Raw genomic sequence first — 17,498 nt, forward strand, 5'->3', positions numbered from 1 at the left:
TTAAACAGCACCTGTGGAACCTTCTCAAGAGGAACAGTCATTGTTGTGTGAAGGTAATTTTCTATGATGTGACTCTTTGAACATCTAATTCAGAAAACATTAAGTTGTCTGTGGTGCGTAAAGCTACATACTATTTTGTAAATATATATTATATCTCAATTTCTTGTCTAGGTTCAAATTCAGCTGTTAGCATGGAACTTTCAGAACCTGTTGGTAAGAAAATTTCTGACCATATTAATACAGTAATATGAAACTCTTTCACTCTCAAGATTTAAGGTACAAATGTAAGTGTTATGCTTATTATAATGCCTACATTTAAAACTGAATCTTTGCTGTTAGGATTTAGAAAACAGAACTAATTGGGCATTAATACTGCCATGATAAATTTATTTATTTTTTTTTTTTTTGCGGTACGCGGGCCTCTCACTGTTGCGGCCTCTCCCATTGCGGAGCACAGACTCCAGACGCGCAGGCTCAGCGGCCATGGCTCACGGGCCCAGCCCCTACTGGGGCATGTGGGATCTTCCCGGACCGGGACACGAACCCGTGTCCCCTGCATCGGCAGGCGGACTCTCAACCACTGCGCCACCAGGGAAGCCCCATGATAAATTTATTGATAGCAAATATAAAAGAATTGAATGGAGGAAATGCAAAAGTCAGTTTGAATAGTTGTACTTGATCCATTTACTTTGTGAAAATTTTCTTCTTTTTTGTAATGTTCTTACCCTTAAGGGTTTCATATTCCCAAGGTGATTAATAACGTCGATATCAAAGTTCTGTTACTTGCAGAGGAGAAAGAAAAGATCTAAATCTTTTCACACTTTTTTGTATTCTGATTTGGAACTTCCCCTTTCTTCTACTGTCAGGACATCTTGACGATGGAATAACTGGGCTGTTAGGAATGTTGGATCTGCTGTTCATGTTTTGTTTGTCCTTATGAAGATGCTACGTTAAAATAGTCTCTTCTAGTCTCTGAGTCAGAGCTCTGATGTCAGCAGTGAGGAGGCTAGCTTGTCCGTTTCTGTTGTGAAAGAGATTTTCTTGCTTGTGTGTCACTAGAGGTTAGGAAATGGAACTGAATATGTTAAGTTCTATTTGTTATTTGAAAGCATCTGTGTTTTAAAGTACAGATGATAAACGTTTTTCGGAATACTAAGCTAAAATGTCTTATTTCAGTAGAAAACGGGGAGACAGAAATGTCCCCAGAAGAATCATGGGAGCACAAAGAAGAAATAAGTGAAGCAGAGCCGGGGGGTGGTTCTTTGGGAGATGGAAGGCCCACAGAGGAAAGTGCCCAGGAAATGATGGAGGAGGAAGAGGAAATACCAAAACCTAAATCTGTGGTTGCACCACCAGGTGCTCCTAAGAAAGAACACGTAAATGTAGTATTCATTGGGCATGTAGGTAAGTTGTACTCATAGCAGTGATAAGAAATGACCAAAGTTATTGGGTACATCAAACATAGAACATCTTATTTAGCTACTTGGAAGTGTTTCGTGAAACTGAACTAAATTAATCTAAAATGTCTTGATTTTTTTTTTTTTTTTTTTTTTGGTGTTACGCGGGCCTCTCACTGTTGCGGCCTCTCCTGTTGCGGAGCACAGGCTCCGGATGCACAGGCTCAGCGGCCATGGCTCACGGGCCCAGCTGCTCCGTGGCATGTGGGATCTTCCCGGACCGGGGCACGAACCCGAGTCCCCTGCATCGGGAGGCAGACTCTCAACCACGACGCCACCAAGGGAAGCCCTAAAATGTCTTGATTTTTAACTCAATAGATTTTTTTTTTTTTTTTTGCGGTACGCGGGCCTCTCACTGCGGTGGCCTCTCCCGTTACGGAGCACAGGCTCCAGACGCGCAGGCTTAGTGGCCATGGCTCACGGGCCCAGCCGTTCCGCGGCATGTGGGATGTTCCCGGACCGGGGCACGAACCTGTGTGCCCTGCATCGGCAGGCGGACTCTCAACCACTGCGCCACCAGGGAAGCCCTCAATAGATTTTTTTTTTAGCTGGCAACACATTGCCAGTGCTTTATTTTTGAAGGTTGTGATGGCATGGAAGCTGGAAGAAAATAAGCTTCAGTATGTTTGTATGTAATGAGTAACTGGTCTATAGACCACTGATGATGGCTCAACATATTACGACATCTGTTAATTAATATAGAAAATGTACCTATATTTTTTGTGTGAACTTCAGTTGATTTTGCGGTATTAACTTTACTAGGTAGTTTAATTTTGTGTGTGCAAAAAATGAATAATTTGGAGTAACTTCTGGATGTTGTCAGCTTGTTGGTTTAGCACACAAAACAAAACCCTATTTCATTTATTCAGATATTCTCTGCCAATCTCACTTGCCAGAGAGAAGTGAGAAGAAAATAAGGGAATTATGTGCCCCTTTTTCTTCCCTTTATCTTATCTCTGCCTTGACCTGACGATACACCGTTCTACTTTTTTTTAGTAGCAAGAACTCCTTTGAAATTTGTAAAGGAACATCTATACTGGCTAAAAGTGAAAAAGCAGACTACCTAAATGTAGTTCATGGGTCTTTGGCTACTTTTTTTCTCCTTCGAGGCTCCTCTTGGGTAATTCACATTCTGTTGCTGCTGCAGAAGGTCAAGGAGCAATCTGTTAAAGTCTTTCTTTCTTTATCAGTAAAGTAGCGCTAAGTCACTGTAGAGCTGCAGGGGGTCTTAGCTTCAAAGGGAGAAGGTGACTAACCAGAGCTTATGACCCGAATTCCTATCATTGCAGTTGCTTTTTCAAGCTGTAATTATGATGTTAAACCACTTTAGTTGTATTCCTAGATAGTGATGGTGTTTTGTTTTGTTTTTATTACACCTGTGGTTTGCCTATTGTTGATGATGTTGTTACTTTTTAGATGCTGGCAAGTCAACCATTGGAGGACAAATAATGTAAGTATATTTTTTGTTAAATATCTTAAGACTCATGGAACATTAATTAAATGTATTTCTAATAGCTGTCTTTTAGATTTGTGTATAAAAATATAGAACCCTAGATTATAAGAAATCTTAGTCTGCTTTAAATATGATTTTCTTGGGAATAATGAATCTGGGGAACTGGTTTTTCCTCATTCATCAACTCCTTGAATATATGTGGATTTAATCAGACAGTCTGGCTAACATGCTGAATAGTTTTTTTTAATCACACATACAGAAGGTATCTAGGTATGACAATGCCATGGTTGACTTTTAGTGATGTGTTCTAGAATTGAAAAATAATTAAAATGTCTTTTTAATCTCTCCTAAATTAGACTCATTTCTTTAAACTGTGTCATCAGAGGATCCAGAGGGCATATCTTCATTGTCTTCTTGCCTTGTTAAGTAATCTTAATCAGTAATCTTGCCAATTACTTTCGAAAATTTCCACAACAGACCCTAAAGCAGGCCGTTACACAGGAATCCTTATTACCTAAGGCTCTGTGGAAGGAAGTGACAGGCCCAGTTGATGTTGTGTTTTAGGAGAGTGTATATTTTTTGCTTATGGGCTGGAATTTTCATTGGCATTTCACCAAGATTCTATACCAAAATGGTTAGAAGTATGCACTGTAGATGACTGCAGAGAACAACACATAGAGACTAAAGCTAAGAACAGGATTTGATTTGGATTGAGTCAAGGGAAGCAGTTAGGTATTACTAAAGAATTATTTAAAAATTTATAATCTCATTTTGACTAATATTTTTAAAATATTAAATATTGAAATGTATTAGTAAGACATAATTGCTTGGACAACAGTTGGAATTATTTTATACAGTATTTACATTTGCTTTTTTAAACTTTTATTCTGAAATAATTTTAGACTTAACAGAAAGGTTGCAAAAACAGTACAGAGTTGCTATACAACTAATTTTACCATATTAAATAACCATAGTACAATCATCACAACTAGGGAGTTAACACTGGCACAATACTGTTTACTAAACTACAGATCTTACTGGAATTTTACCAGTTTTTCCACCAGTGTCATTTTTTTCTGTTCTGGAGTTCCACATTGCATTTAATTGTTACGTCTCCTTAGTCTCCTCCAACTTGTGACATTTTCTCAGTCTTGTCTTTCATGACCTTCATAATTTGAAGAGTGTTATTTGGTTATTTTATGAGATGTTCCTCAATTTGGGTTTGACTGATGTTAACAATTAGATAGAGGGTATGCATTTTGGATAAGAATGTCACAGAAGGTATGTTGTGCTCTTAACAGAGCATCCTATCAGGGCGCACAAAATAGCAATATTCAGTATGTTTTATTTATTACTGGTGATAATAGCCATGACTACTTAGTTAAGGTGTTGTCTGCCAGAATTCTCCACTGGAAAGTTATTTTTTTCCCCATTATCTTGGGGGAAGTAATTTGAGACTGTAAATATCTTTTCCACTGAAACGTTAATTCAGCATCTATCCCAGTGGAACTTGTACTTTAAAGTAGCTTTTTGTGGAGTTCAAATTCCACTCAAAAGAGGTTTAAAGGCTTCCTCACTTCACAACTGAATAATTTGCGAGTAACTAAATGTTCTCTTTTCTTTCAACATTTTCAGGTATTTGACTGGAATGGTTGACAAGAGGACACTTGAGAAATATGAAAGAGAAGCTAAAGAAAAAAACAGAGAAACTTGGTAAACTTTTATGACACTATAAATTACTTTTAAGGAAACTCTGCCTACTTAATGCTTTTGTAGTCTACTAAGATGTAAGTTCATGAGGTCTAAAATGGTGTCATAACAAAGGAAAAGTTTCCCTTCCCCTCATACTACCTAGTAGATCAGTTCCTGATGACTTCATAACTTTACCCAGAGAAAATCTGGAAATATCCAAACATCCAGGATAATAATAGGAGGCTTGTGGGATAAATTATAAAATATCTATTTAATTAAGTCATTATCTGGCCACTAAAATTTCATTTATAGAATTTATAGGAACCAGGAATAGAACTGATGTTACAGTGGAATTTGGGGAGAAAGCAGGTAACATAATAGTACTTTAGGGTATGATCATTATGTGAATAATGAAAAAAGAATAGATGGAATTATTGACAGTGGTTGCCTTTGCATGGTGAGAGAAAGGGTCAGCTTTTTTCTTCTTTCTAACCTTATTTAAGTTAACAAGCTTTATCTAAATAGGACATTGAGGGTCTTTTTTTTTTTTTTAATTGTATTTCTGTGTTAAGGGAAAAAATCCTAATCAGTATAATACTAAAAAATGGATTACTTACTATGAAATACAGATGATGTCATCTAAATTAACACCTACTGTTAGAGATGGTTTAAATTTATATAAGTAATTCTTATATAGCGAAGAAATATCAAAATAATTTTTAGCAAGTAACCATTGCTCCCAAATGGTGGATTAGTGGCCTTTACTTTTGAAAGATACCCTTAGACAGCCTTATTTGTATTATACTTTGTGCTAGATGATTTTTAAAATGAAATATAAAGGAACTTATTACTTAACTCATGGTGATATTGGCATTGGTACTAAATAATCTTTCTTTGTTGTCAGCTTGTTCTCATACATAATGTTTGCTTATAGAATATATAATTGACACTGGATATATATAAAAGCACTGAGTGTTTGAGTCACAAGAATACAAGTTTTAGTCATTTAATTTTTATTTCTACCCAGTCTTGTTCATGATGTAAATGTTGGTAGAAGAATGTTTTTAAAACTTTCATGTACTTACCAGTATTATTCTTATTTTAAAATTATTTCAGGTACTTATCTTGGGCCTTAGACACAAATCAGGAAGAACGAGACAAGGGTAAAACAGTAGAAGTGGGTCGTGCCTATTTTGAAACGGAAAAGAAGCATTTTACAATTCTAGATGCCCCTGGCCACAAGAGTTTTGTCCCAAATATGATTGGTGGTGCTTCTCAAGCAGATTTGGCTGTACTGGTAAGGGAAGACATTTCCAATTCATCTGTGTATTTGTTAACAGCCCAACTTAAAATGTAAATTTTTCTTTTTTGGCTGCGTTGGGCCTTCGTTGCTGCACGCAGGCTTTCTCTAGTTGCGGTGCGTGGGCTTCTCATTGCGGTGGCTTCTCTTGTTGAGGAGCACGGGCTCTAGGTACATTGGCTCAGTAGTTGTGGCTCGCGGGCTCTAGAGAGCAGGCTCAGTAGTTGTGGCACACAGGCTTAGTTGCTCCGTGGCATGTGGGATCTTCCCGGACCAGGGCTTGAACCTGTGTCCCCTGCATTGGCAGGCGGATTCTTAACCACTGCGCCACCAGGGAAATCCTAAAATGTAAACATTTGAATTTACCTTCTAAAAGCTAGAATTTAGGTTACAGTGAACTATAATATATACATAGTCACAATTTTCACTTTTGTCTCTCTAATCTGCCCAATAAATCTTCATAATTTGATTTACTCATGAAAATGTTCCAGTTTTTCTCTGCCCTTTATTACCTCTTACTGTGCCAGAAATTAGTGTCCACTGACTGCCAAGCCTAATCCATTTTGTAGTCAATAAATGTACTGTGGGTACAAAAATGAATAAGAAATTATCCGTTTTAAGGTCTTCAGTCATTTTGCAATTTTTTTTGGCGGGGGGTGGTCAGTGTACTAGCACTAAATCACATACATAGAATTTTAAAATATAAAGGCGTACTAGATTTTGGAAAATTGGGAATCAAGAAACATTTACCAAAATCTTAAAGCATTTAGACATTGTGATGTTCAAAAGTATGTATGTTATAACTAATTTACTTATATTTTCTTGGAAGAAGCTTCTAATAAAACTGAAAGGAAAGATGTTTTATTGCTAGAAGAGTGTACCTGAACGTGTAAGAATAAACTGTTTAATTTCTTGGAATAGGTAATCTCTGCCAGGAAAGGAGAGTTCGAAACTGGATTTGAAAAAGGAGGACAGACGAGAGAACATGCAATGTTGGCAAAGACAGCAGGTGTAAAACACTTAATTGTGCTTATTAATAAGATGGATGATCCAACAGTAAATTGGAGCAATGAGAGGTAAGTTTGGATGTCTTACTGTTTTTTTTTTTTAATAGACATGTTAGTGGAATAAAGGATGGTTTTGTTACTGTATGCTTTTTATCCCCTGGGGTTTTTCTAAACCTTAATTTGTGTAGTGTTGAAACTAGAGTTCAGTTGCTTTACATTATAATTGAGTTATTTATAAATATTAATAGATATGAAGAATGTAAAGAGAAACTAGTGCCGTTTTTGAAAAAAGTTGGCTTCAATCCCAAAAAGGACATTCACTTCATGCCCTGCTCAGGACTGACTGGAGCAAATCTTAAAGAGCAATCAGATTTCTGTCCTTGGTACATGTAAGTAACCTTTTTAAACGTTTGTGTCTTAGTAAGTAATTTAAGAAAATATTGACTGTAACCTTGGCGTTAATAATACCATGACCTTTGTCTTTTAATTGGGTTGTCTTTTTGTTATTGAGTTGTTAAGGGTACTTTACTCACCTGATACAAGTCCCTTATCAGATATGCGATTTACAAGTATTTTCTCCCATTCTGTGGGCTGTCTTTTTACTTTCTTGATGGTGTCCTTTGAAGCACAAAAGGTCTTAATTTTGATGAAGTCTAGTTTATTTTTTTTCTTAATTGTGCTTTTGGTGTCATGCCTAGGGAAGTGTTGCCTAATCCGGTCATAAAGAGTTAGCCCTGTTATTTTCATTTAAGCCTATTGAAGCTCTTAGGGGAGTGTTTCATTTTGGATTAATTTTTTGTAAGGTAAAGTCTTGATTACTTTAGCTTCATGAGTGTTTAAATTGGGAAGTGTGAGTCTTTGAATTTTGTTATTTTTTTCCCCAAAATTATTTTGGCTGTTCTGGGTCCCTTGAATTTCCATATGAATATTAGGATCAGCTCATCAATTTCTGCCAAAAGGCAGCTGGGATTTTACTAAGGATTTCATTGAATTTGTAGATTGGTTTGGGGGGAGCATTGCGATCTTGGCAATATTAAGCCTCCCAATCCATATACTGTAGTTTTAAAGGGGAAACTATTAATATTTTATAGAATCCTGATTTCAGAGCTGGAAAACTCCATAAAAATTAAGTAATAGAGTGGAGTCATTTTATTACATGTGGGTTATTTGCCATAAAATAGTTTTCTCAATTTTAATAAAATAAGTTTATGGGGAAGCTTTTTCATTATACTGAGCTATTTTGTTATTTTTTTAAATTTTTCTGAGGAATAAGTGAAATGAACTGGATAATAAAAAGGTTGAATGAGAAGACTACATGGGTAGAATGGAAATATTGTTATAACCACTTTTTTTTGTATAAAGTTAGAGTCATGTAATTTCTTAAAACTTTAACATTTATGTTGACTCTCTTTAATGGATATTGTTATGTTCTCAGTGGATTACCATTTATTCCATATCTGGATAATTTGCCAAACTTCAGTAGATCAGTTGATGGACCAATCAGGCTGCCAATTGTGGATAAGTACAAGGTACCCAAAATGTTCAAGAACTTGGGTTTTATGGGAGGTGATAAATTGTTTTGTTTTAAATTATGAAATAACTTTAATAATTAACAACATAACATAGATGTCTCTTTTTTAATGGTTATATATTATTCAGTGATATAGATAGACCATAATTTAATCAACAAACTTAGTTTATTTCAGCTATTTTCCAGTGAGCCAATGATCAGTTTTAGAGAGAGACTCCTATAAGTAAAACTGCTGGAAGGGTTTGTGTATTAACGTTGATGGATACTGACAAACAGCCTTCCAGAATACAGTGCTAACTTACATGACCACCAGCAAGCAGTATATGAGTGCTAGTTTTCCCATAGCCTCACCAACCAACTGGATGTTAATCTTTAAAAAAATAAGCTTCACTATTTTTAACTAGGTTTTTAAGTATTGCACTATCAATATGTAATATTTTGCCCTTCTCAAACACTTCATTCTTTGATTAGCTTCATGTTAAATTTCTTGAACAAGTATTTTTCCAATTTTATAAAAGAGAGAAAAGTCTCAGATATTTTTGAGAGAACCTGAATTTGAACAAATAATTCAGATCTTCAAACAAAATTCTGCCCTGTCTCCTGCAGTGTGCTTTCTTTTTAAATCCTAAGCCTCCTTTTTTTCAGTATTATAATTATACATATGCTTATGACACAGATATAGAGTATTTACCTGTGTTTGAGATTAATCCTAAGCATTCTACCACTTGAGCTAAAGATTTTCTTTTATGAGTAAGCCCTGCAAGATTTCACTTTGGGTTGTTGAACTGCTGTAGAGTAGTAATAGAAGTCTGACATTTGGTTTTTCATTTTAAATTTAAACAGGATATGGGCACTGTGGTCCTGGGAAAGCTAGAATCAGGATCTATTTGTAAAGGTCAGCAGCTTGTTATGATGCCAAACAAGGTAAGAATTAGTAATGCTCTTGCTCATTTAAATTTTCTCTTGAAAATATTAGCAAGGAGCCAGAACTTTTCAGTCTTAGGGATTTCCTTAAAAGAAACAACTTTTTAAATCCAGGATTATGTTTTATTAATGTCAAGTACAAAATTTAATCAAGAATATGTGATGTTATTTATTGACAAATGGAGAAGGGACAGTATTAGCTCCATGTTAGAGTTAAAAGGTGCACCATCTGGCTTCCCTGGTGGCACAGTGGTTGAGAGTCCGCCTGCCGATGCAGGGGACCACGGGTTCGTGCCCCGGTCTGGGAAGATCCCACATGCCGCGGAGTGGCTGGGCCCGTGAGCCACAGCCGCTAAGCCTGTGCGTCCGGAGCCTGTGCTCTGCAACGGGAGAGGCCACAGCAGTGAGAGGCCTGCGTACCGCAAAGAAAAAAAAAAAGGTTCATCATCATGAAAGCTTCAACTCCGTTTTTGTTTATTTATTTATTTATTCTTGAATGCATTGGGTCTTCGTTGCTGCGTGCAGGGGCTACTCTTAGTTGCAGTGAGCAGGCTTCTCATTGCAGTGGCTTCTCTTGTTGTGGAGCACGGGCTCTAGGCACACGGGCTTCAGTAGTTGTAGCACGTGGGCTCAGTAGTTGCGGTGCGCGGGCTCTAGAGCACATGCTCAGTAGTTGTGGCACACAGGCTTAGTTGCTCCGCGGCATGTGGGATCTTCCTTGACCAGGGCTTGAACCCGTGTCCCCTGCATTGGCAGGCGGATTCTTAACCACTGTGCCACCAGGGAAGTCCAACTCCATTATTTTACAGGAAGTAAATAGAAATCTGAAGTGATTAAGTGACTTGCTTCTGTTAACACACTGGATTAGTAAGTGAGCCAGGGATGAAAACTCAGCTTTAATCATGATATAATTAGCTTCCTTTTATTTTTTGTACATCGTTATGTTGGGTACTATAAAATAATGTGTCTAACCTATGTTCCTGATTTATTTTGGGAGAAGAGGATTTGCCTTTATCATAAATGGGTCTGTTCCTAACTCTTTCTTTCTACCTTATTGTAATTTCTTCATTATTGGAGAGGGTTTCATTAAGTAACATGCAAAAATCTCAAGCTATTCCTTTGTGTTATTTCTGACTGCTCAGTTGCTGATAATTGCACATGACGTGTTACTAAGAAACTGTTACCTGTTTTCCAGAGGACTTCTCTAACAATCTAGAGGTATTAGTTATGTAGGAAAACAGGCCTGAATCATCAGAACTTCCAAATAGAGACTTTGTTAAGATTTAACTGAGAATTTCTTTCTTTCTTTTTTTTTTCCATAAATTTATTTATTTTTGGCTGTGTTGGGTCTTTGCTGCTGCGCACAGGCTTTCTCTAGTTGTGGCGAGCGCGGGCTACTCTTTGTTGCGGTGTGCAGGCTTCTCATTATGGTGGCTTCTTTTGTTGTGGAGCACGGACTCCAGCCACATGGGCTTCAGTATTTGTGGCTCGTGGGCTCTAGAGCGCAGGCTGAATAGTTGTGGCACATGGGCTTAGTTGCTCTGCAGCATGTGGGATCTTCCTGGACCAGGGCTTGAACCTGCATTGGCAGGCGGATTCTTAACCACTGTGCCACCAGGGAGGTCCCCTGAGAATTTCTTTACCATGCTTATTCCAGGCACAGTGAATTACAAAAGGTAATTGTCAATGTACTGTTTAGGTATAATTGGGGTTTCTTTTTTTTTTTTTTGCTGTACGCGGGCCTCTCACTGCTGTGGCCTCTCCCGTTGTGGAGCACAGGCTCCGGACGCACAGGCTCAGCGGCCACAGCTTACGGGCCCAGCCACTCCGTGGCATGTGGGGTCTTCCCAGACCGGGGCACGAACCCGTGTCCCCCGCATCGGCAGGTGGACTCCCAACCACTGCGCCACCAGGGAAGCCCTACTTTGGGGTTTCTTGATGCCTTGGAGATCAGAGTATCCTATCATAGAATCTTTTTTCTAAGGTAATTACCTCTGCAACTTGAAGGTCAATGATAAATGAATGGAAATAATGGTCAGTTTGAATCCTTGCTCTATTTTGTTCAGCAGTCACAGAAGTTGAGTTTGCTTGTGGAGATGGAAGCAAGGGGCTTGGGGAAGAAGAATGGGGAGTGATTGCTTAATGCGTATAGAGTTTTCTTTTGGGGTGATGAAGGTGTTTTGGAGCCAGATACTGGTGATGGTTGTACACCATTGTGAACGTAGATGCCACTGAACTGTACAATGTAAAATGGTTTAAAAAGGTAAATTTTATGAGTATTTTATCACAATAAAGAAAAGAAAAGTACTTATGGGCAAGTGAACCTAGAGCTGGACTATAGCTAAAGGTAAAGGGCCTTAATATACTAGTTCTTGTAGAAGCTGTCCCTTTATACTAATGACTAAGCAGGTCAATGTAGCATATCTTACAGTTGTTAATCAAGCCTTAAAAACTCTGTTCACTGAGTTCACTAGTCCCCTGAGTCTCAGTGGAATAGAATGAAATGTTTTAAAAGATGTAGATGCCAGGCTATTTTACATTTAAAAATTAATAGGTAGGCACCCTACAGAATGTGGGTAAAAAATTGTATATCATAAATCTGATATGGGGTTACTATCCATAATATATCAAGAACTCCTACAACTCAACAACAAAAAGAAAAGCAAGCTGGGCTTCCCTGGTGGCGCAGTGGTTGAGAGTCCGCCTGCCGATGCCGGAGACACGGGTTCGTGCCCCGGTCCGGGAAGATCCCACATGCCGCGGAGCAGGCTAGGCCCATGAGCCATGGCCGCTGGGCCTGCGCGTCCGGAGCTTGTGCTCCGCAAAGGGAGAGGCCACAACAGTGAGAGGCCCATGTACCGCAAAAAAAAAAAAACAAAAAAAAAAACAAGCTGACTTAAAAATGAGCGAAGAACTTAAATAGATGTTTCTACAAAGAGGTACAGTGGCCAAAAAGCACATGAAAAGATACTTAACGTCACTAATCGTTAGGAAAATGCAAATCAAAGCCACAGTGAGACCTCACACCCATCTGGATGGCTACTATCAAAAACCCCAGAAAATAACAAGTGCCGGTGAGGATGTGGAGAAATTGGAACCTTTGTGCAGTGTTGGCAAGAATGTAAAATTGTGCAGCTGCTGTGGAAAACATAATGGCATTTCTTCAAAAAAATTAAAAATAGAATAATCATGATCCAGCAGTTCCACATCTGGGTATATACCCTAAAGAACTGGAAGCAGACCTTGAATAACTGATGTTCAGGGACTTCCCTGGTGGCGCAGTGGTTAATAATCCGCCTGCCAATGCAAGGGACACAGGTTCGAGCCCTGGTCCAGGAAAATCCCACATACTGCGGAGCAACTAAGTCCGTGCACCACAACTACTGAGCCTGCGCTCTAGAGCCTGTGCACCTAGAGCCCGTGTTCCACAACAAGAAGCTCGCGCACTGCAATGAAGAGTAGCCCCAACTCGCCGCAACTAGAGAAAGCCAGCGCACAGCAACAAAGATCCAACGCAGCCAAAAATAAATTTTAAAAGAACTGATGTTCATAGCAGCATTATTCATAATAGCCAAAATGTGGAAGCAACCTGTAGTGTCCATTGATGGATGAATAAGCAAACAAAATGTGGTGTATACGTACAACAGAATACTACCTCAGCTTAAAAAGGAAGGAAATTCTAACATAGGCTACAACATGGATGAACCTGGAGGGCATTATACTAAGTGAAATATGCCAGACACAAAAAGATAAATCATGTATGACTCCACTTATGTGAGGTACTTAGAGTAGGTAAAATCCTTAATACCTTTCATAAACTAAGAATTTGTTGGTCTTAATTTTTCATAAGTATGGATTAGAGATTAGACTTGCTCTATTTTGTTTAGCTATAAAAGTCCTTATTTGGGGAGAGGAATTAATTATGCTGGATTATTTGGGCAAAAAGTATTAAACAATACTTGTTTAGTTGTGTATGGTGGAACTGCTAGTTTCTACCCCTTTATCCCATTACTGTAAAGAATTTGCTAGCAAATATGGCTATATTACCAGTTCCTGGAATGAATTTCAACAGACAGGTATCAGTAAGGTATAAGCTGCCTTTTGGGAAAGAAAGCCATTATTTGTGTATGTGTGTGTATGGGGAAACTACTAGAGTTTAGCAAGTGACAGTTTGTAGAATTCTCGTATGGAATATAGTGATTCTGGATTCTCTACTGTATGTCCACCATCATGAGAAAGTTCATTTTTGTCCTGAAGGCTTTATTTTGTTTGTTTTCTGCCATGTGTTTTAAAAATATGAATTACTTCTAAGGGCAGAAGTGGAATAAAATGAGGGAATACTAGTGAGTATTGCTTTTAGCATTTTTTTCCCCATCTATATGCTCTTTAAAAAAAAAATTATTGTGGTAAAAGACATATAAATTTTACCATTTAATGACATTTAGGTACATTCACAGTTTTGTGCAGCCGTCACCACTGTCTAGTTCCAGAACATTTTCATCACCCCAAAAGGAAACTACCTATTAAACAGTCAATGTGCTTTAAAGCTTAGCTGTTCAAATAACCTTAGAAAAGTACATTCTTTGGATGTTTGGGGGATTGATAGGTAATGGAAACTATGTCTGTTAACTCCTGGAATTTAACAATAATAATAATAATAATTACATCCATAAAATTAAAATCCAAATTTTAGATTTAATGTTGTAATTTTGAAAAAGACAAATGTTACTTTATACTTGTTCTATTTGGAAATTATTAGGATGTGACAGATAAATCTTCTAATTGGCAGTTTGTACTTCTAGGATATGATTTTTTTCATTAAGTTCGTGTCATACAAATGTTATAAAGTTTCACACTCAAAGAATTATTTTGGCTAATCAACAACCACAGAAAAATGTGACTTGCAAGTCTTCAGCAAACAGATAATTTTCTGTTCTATAATGCAGTGAATGTGTCAAAAAATCTCCAATCTTGGTTTCTTTTTAAGCACAACGTGGAAGTTCTTGGAATCCTTTCTGATGATGTAGAAACTGATTCTGTAGCCCCAGGTGAAAACCTCAAAATCAGACTGAAAGGAATTGAAGAGGAGGAGATTCTTCCAGGGTTCATACTTTGTGATCCTAATAATCTTTGTCATTCTGGTCGCACATTTGATGCCCAGGTAAACCAATTGTTGTAATTATTATGATGATGTTCACTGTCTAAATGAAACTAGAATTTAAATCTCCTTTGTCCTGATTATTGGTGACATGCCATTGTGTGCAGAAGGGGAACTAAAATAGAATAAACCATATATAGAGATCACAACTGTGATGTATATCTCATACACATAAAGTCTTTAAGATGGTACAAGTACTGGGTAGGTAGTATGCTTTGTAAGTTCCCTATTTATTTCCTGTTGATAATATATATTGATACTTACATTTTGCTCAAAGTGTTTTTCACTTTAAGTAGAGAGTAGTTGCTGTGGAAGTCATGGTTTGTCTGTTCATTCAGAGCAAATAACTTTCCAGACAGAAAAACACACATAATTTCTCGATGTTATTAGCAACCTGACCTCCCCAGGACAATGAAAGAGTAAGTGATTGGTACAGCTTGCAGAATTTTTGAGTTCTAAGATGCGATGACTAATCAAGTTAGATTTTGATGTCAGATACAAGGTTGTTAACTTTGGACCTTGGATACTGGGAAACGGATAAAACTATAAGTTCACATCTAGGAGGAAAAAACCTAGCATGTGAGCAGCAATGATTAATTCCTTGGTGGGGAGTATAGAGGAAAGCCTTCCCAGAGAAGAAAGTCTGCCTGTGTCTTTAAAGTTTGTGTGCTTGCCAAGAAGATCAGTGAGGTAAGGATACAAAGTTCATGCTTGGAGGTAAGGCAACCTGATCCAACACAAAAATAAGTTGGTGCCCTACTGAGATTGTGAGTTACACATTCAATTCTTTTTTACCTAGGGATAAAGATGTGAATTTTTTTGTTTGACAGATAGTGATTATAGAGCACAAATCCATCATCTGCCCAGGTTATAATGCGGTGCTGCATATCCATACCTGTATTGAAGAAGTCGAAATAACAGTGAGTTTTAAGATAACTGAGGTTTTTGTTTTAAGACCATTTCATCTTGATAATTTTTGATCAGCAACAGTGATGTATTCTTATTTGCACTTCTAGTATTAAAGATTTTTATTTGACATTATTCCAATCTCATCCTTTTTTCTTGGATAGGCCTTAATCTGCTTGGTAGACAAAAAATCAGGAGAAAAAAGTAAGACTCGACCCCGCTTTGTGAAACAAGATCAAGTATGCATTGCCCGCTTGAGAACAGCAGGAACCATCTGCCTTGAGACCTTTAAAGACTTCCCTCAGATGGGTCGTTTTACTTTAAGAGATGAGGGTAAGCCTTTAAATTGATGTCTAGTGTTATATCTAAGATGCTTAGCTTTGGTAATCTTCATCTGAGTGCAGCGCACATTGCAAGTTCATAGGAAACTTGGATACTTGTTTTATAATATATTCATATAATAAATGTTTTATGAGTTGAATGAGTTGAACAGCAGACAGACTTGACAACACATCTTAGTAGTGATGCTCTAGATGAATAATCTTAATTTTAATATTTTGCAAGCAGTGGATTTTGAGAGTCATTTTATTTATTACTAAATAAGACATTTCTATGATGAAATCCTCTGTAATATGTGTGATTAAAACTCATCTTGGGGCTTCCCTGGTGGCGCAGTGGTTGAGAGTCCGCCTGCCGATGCAGGGGACACGGGTTCGTGCCCCGGTCCGGGAGGATCCCACATGCCGCGGAGTGGCTGGGCCCGTGAGCCATGGCTGCTGAGCCTGCGCGTCTGGAGCCTGTGCTCCGCAACAGGAGAGGCCACAGCAGTGAGAGGCCCGCATACCGCAAATTTTTACTAAGCAAGCCTCTGAGGTAGACATCTTTTTTTATGCTCAGAAGAAATCATTTTAAAATCAAATATGATAAACATTAACCACATCGAAATGGGGGGAGATAAAAGGGGTACATAGATTGATAGTCTTAACACCTAATATTTCAGAAGTTTAATATTCATGTTCTTTTGTGTGTGTGTCCATTTCTGCCTATCTGAGTGGATTGGAACAGCTGTAATTTTCTTATCTCACAGCCATGAAACTCTGGTATTATGGAAACAAAATGACATTTCTCTATAGATTATTATATTAACTTAGATAACTTTTAAGACTATGGAAAACTTTACATAAAACTTCATGGTTCACTTGAAATATAGAATAGTCAGTTCACATATTAGTTCCAGTTTCATTCAGCAGTAACTTTACTGTATATCTACTGCATGGCAGGAGCCATGCCAAGCACTGGGAATATGATGAATATGGTCCCTGAGCCTTATTTTGGAGAAATCTGTGTAAAGGTGGTATCCATTTGAAGTCATTATCTTAAAACTCTTCTTGGTGAAACTGGTTACTGGGTTTGTCCCATTAATATAACAAAACAAGAATTTTAGTTACCTGATAAAATCAGGCAGAAGAAATTAATGTAGCAAGAATTTTTAACCCCAGAATTTTTTTTCTTTCTAAAGAGTAGTTGGCTTTTAGGTTTTTCACAAGATCTACATGGGTTTTCTATCTCTTATAATAGGACTGAGAGCCCTGTTTAACAGCTTTTAATGAGATAATTTACATACCATGAAATTGACCTGTTTTAAGTATACAATTCAGTGAATTATATGTTTACAGAGTTGTACAGTCATCCCCGCATTCTAATTTTATAACATCTAGAACGGAACCCTAATACCTGTTCACAAAGTCACCACCTATTCCCACCCCTAGCCTTAGGCAACCATAAACCTACTTTTTCTCTCTGTTTGCCTTTTTTGGGACACGACATATAAAATAGAATCATATAGTTTGTGGCCTTTAGTGTCTAGTTTATTTTACTCAGCATGTTTTTGAGCTTCAGTCATGTTGTGGCTTGTACTGTATGTAATTCATTCCTTTTTATTGCCAAATAGTATTCCATTGTACGGATATCCACATTTTACTTCTCCAAGCATAGATTTTTGAAAGAAAATCATATCTTCAGTTCCCCTCCATTAATCAGAAATCATGTCTTTGATGGTAAAGCCAGTTA

At 37.6% G+C, this 17,498-nt stretch overlaps 1 protein-coding gene across 1 annotated transcript in view; it reads left to right on the plus strand.

Moving 5' to 3' along the window:
• The window catches only part of GSPT1 (G1 to S phase transition 1), a 35,941-nt gene that overhangs the window by 13,575 nt on the left and 4,868 nt on the right, over positions 1-17,498 (plus strand). Inside the window, exons 2-14 of the mRNA XM_082670884.1 lie at positions 9-53; positions 172-213; positions 1,177-1,404; positions 2,874-2,907; positions 4,546-4,623; positions 5,719-5,899; positions 6,824-6,978; positions 7,158-7,298; positions 8,345-8,438; positions 9,284-9,364; positions 14,352-14,525; positions 15,353-15,442; positions 15,593-15,761. Of these exons, the coding sequence (XP_082527010.1) occupies positions 9-53; positions 172-213; positions 1,177-1,404; positions 2,874-2,907; positions 4,546-4,623; positions 5,719-5,899; positions 6,824-6,978; positions 7,158-7,298; positions 8,345-8,438; positions 9,284-9,364; positions 14,352-14,525; positions 15,353-15,442; positions 15,593-15,761 (1,512 nt within the window). The remainder of the gene's footprint in view (positions 1-8; positions 54-171; positions 214-1,176; positions 1,405-2,873; positions 2,908-4,545; positions 4,624-5,718; positions 5,900-6,823; positions 6,979-7,157; positions 7,299-8,344; positions 8,439-9,283; positions 9,365-14,351; positions 14,526-15,352; positions 15,443-15,592; positions 15,762-17,498) is intronic.

The sequence above is a fragment of the Grampus griseus genome (assembly GCF_964374135.1).
Source record: "Grampus griseus genome assembly, chromosome: 14".
Taxonomy (NCBI): Eukaryota; Metazoa; Chordata; class Mammalia; order Artiodactyla; family Delphinidae; genus Grampus; species Grampus griseus.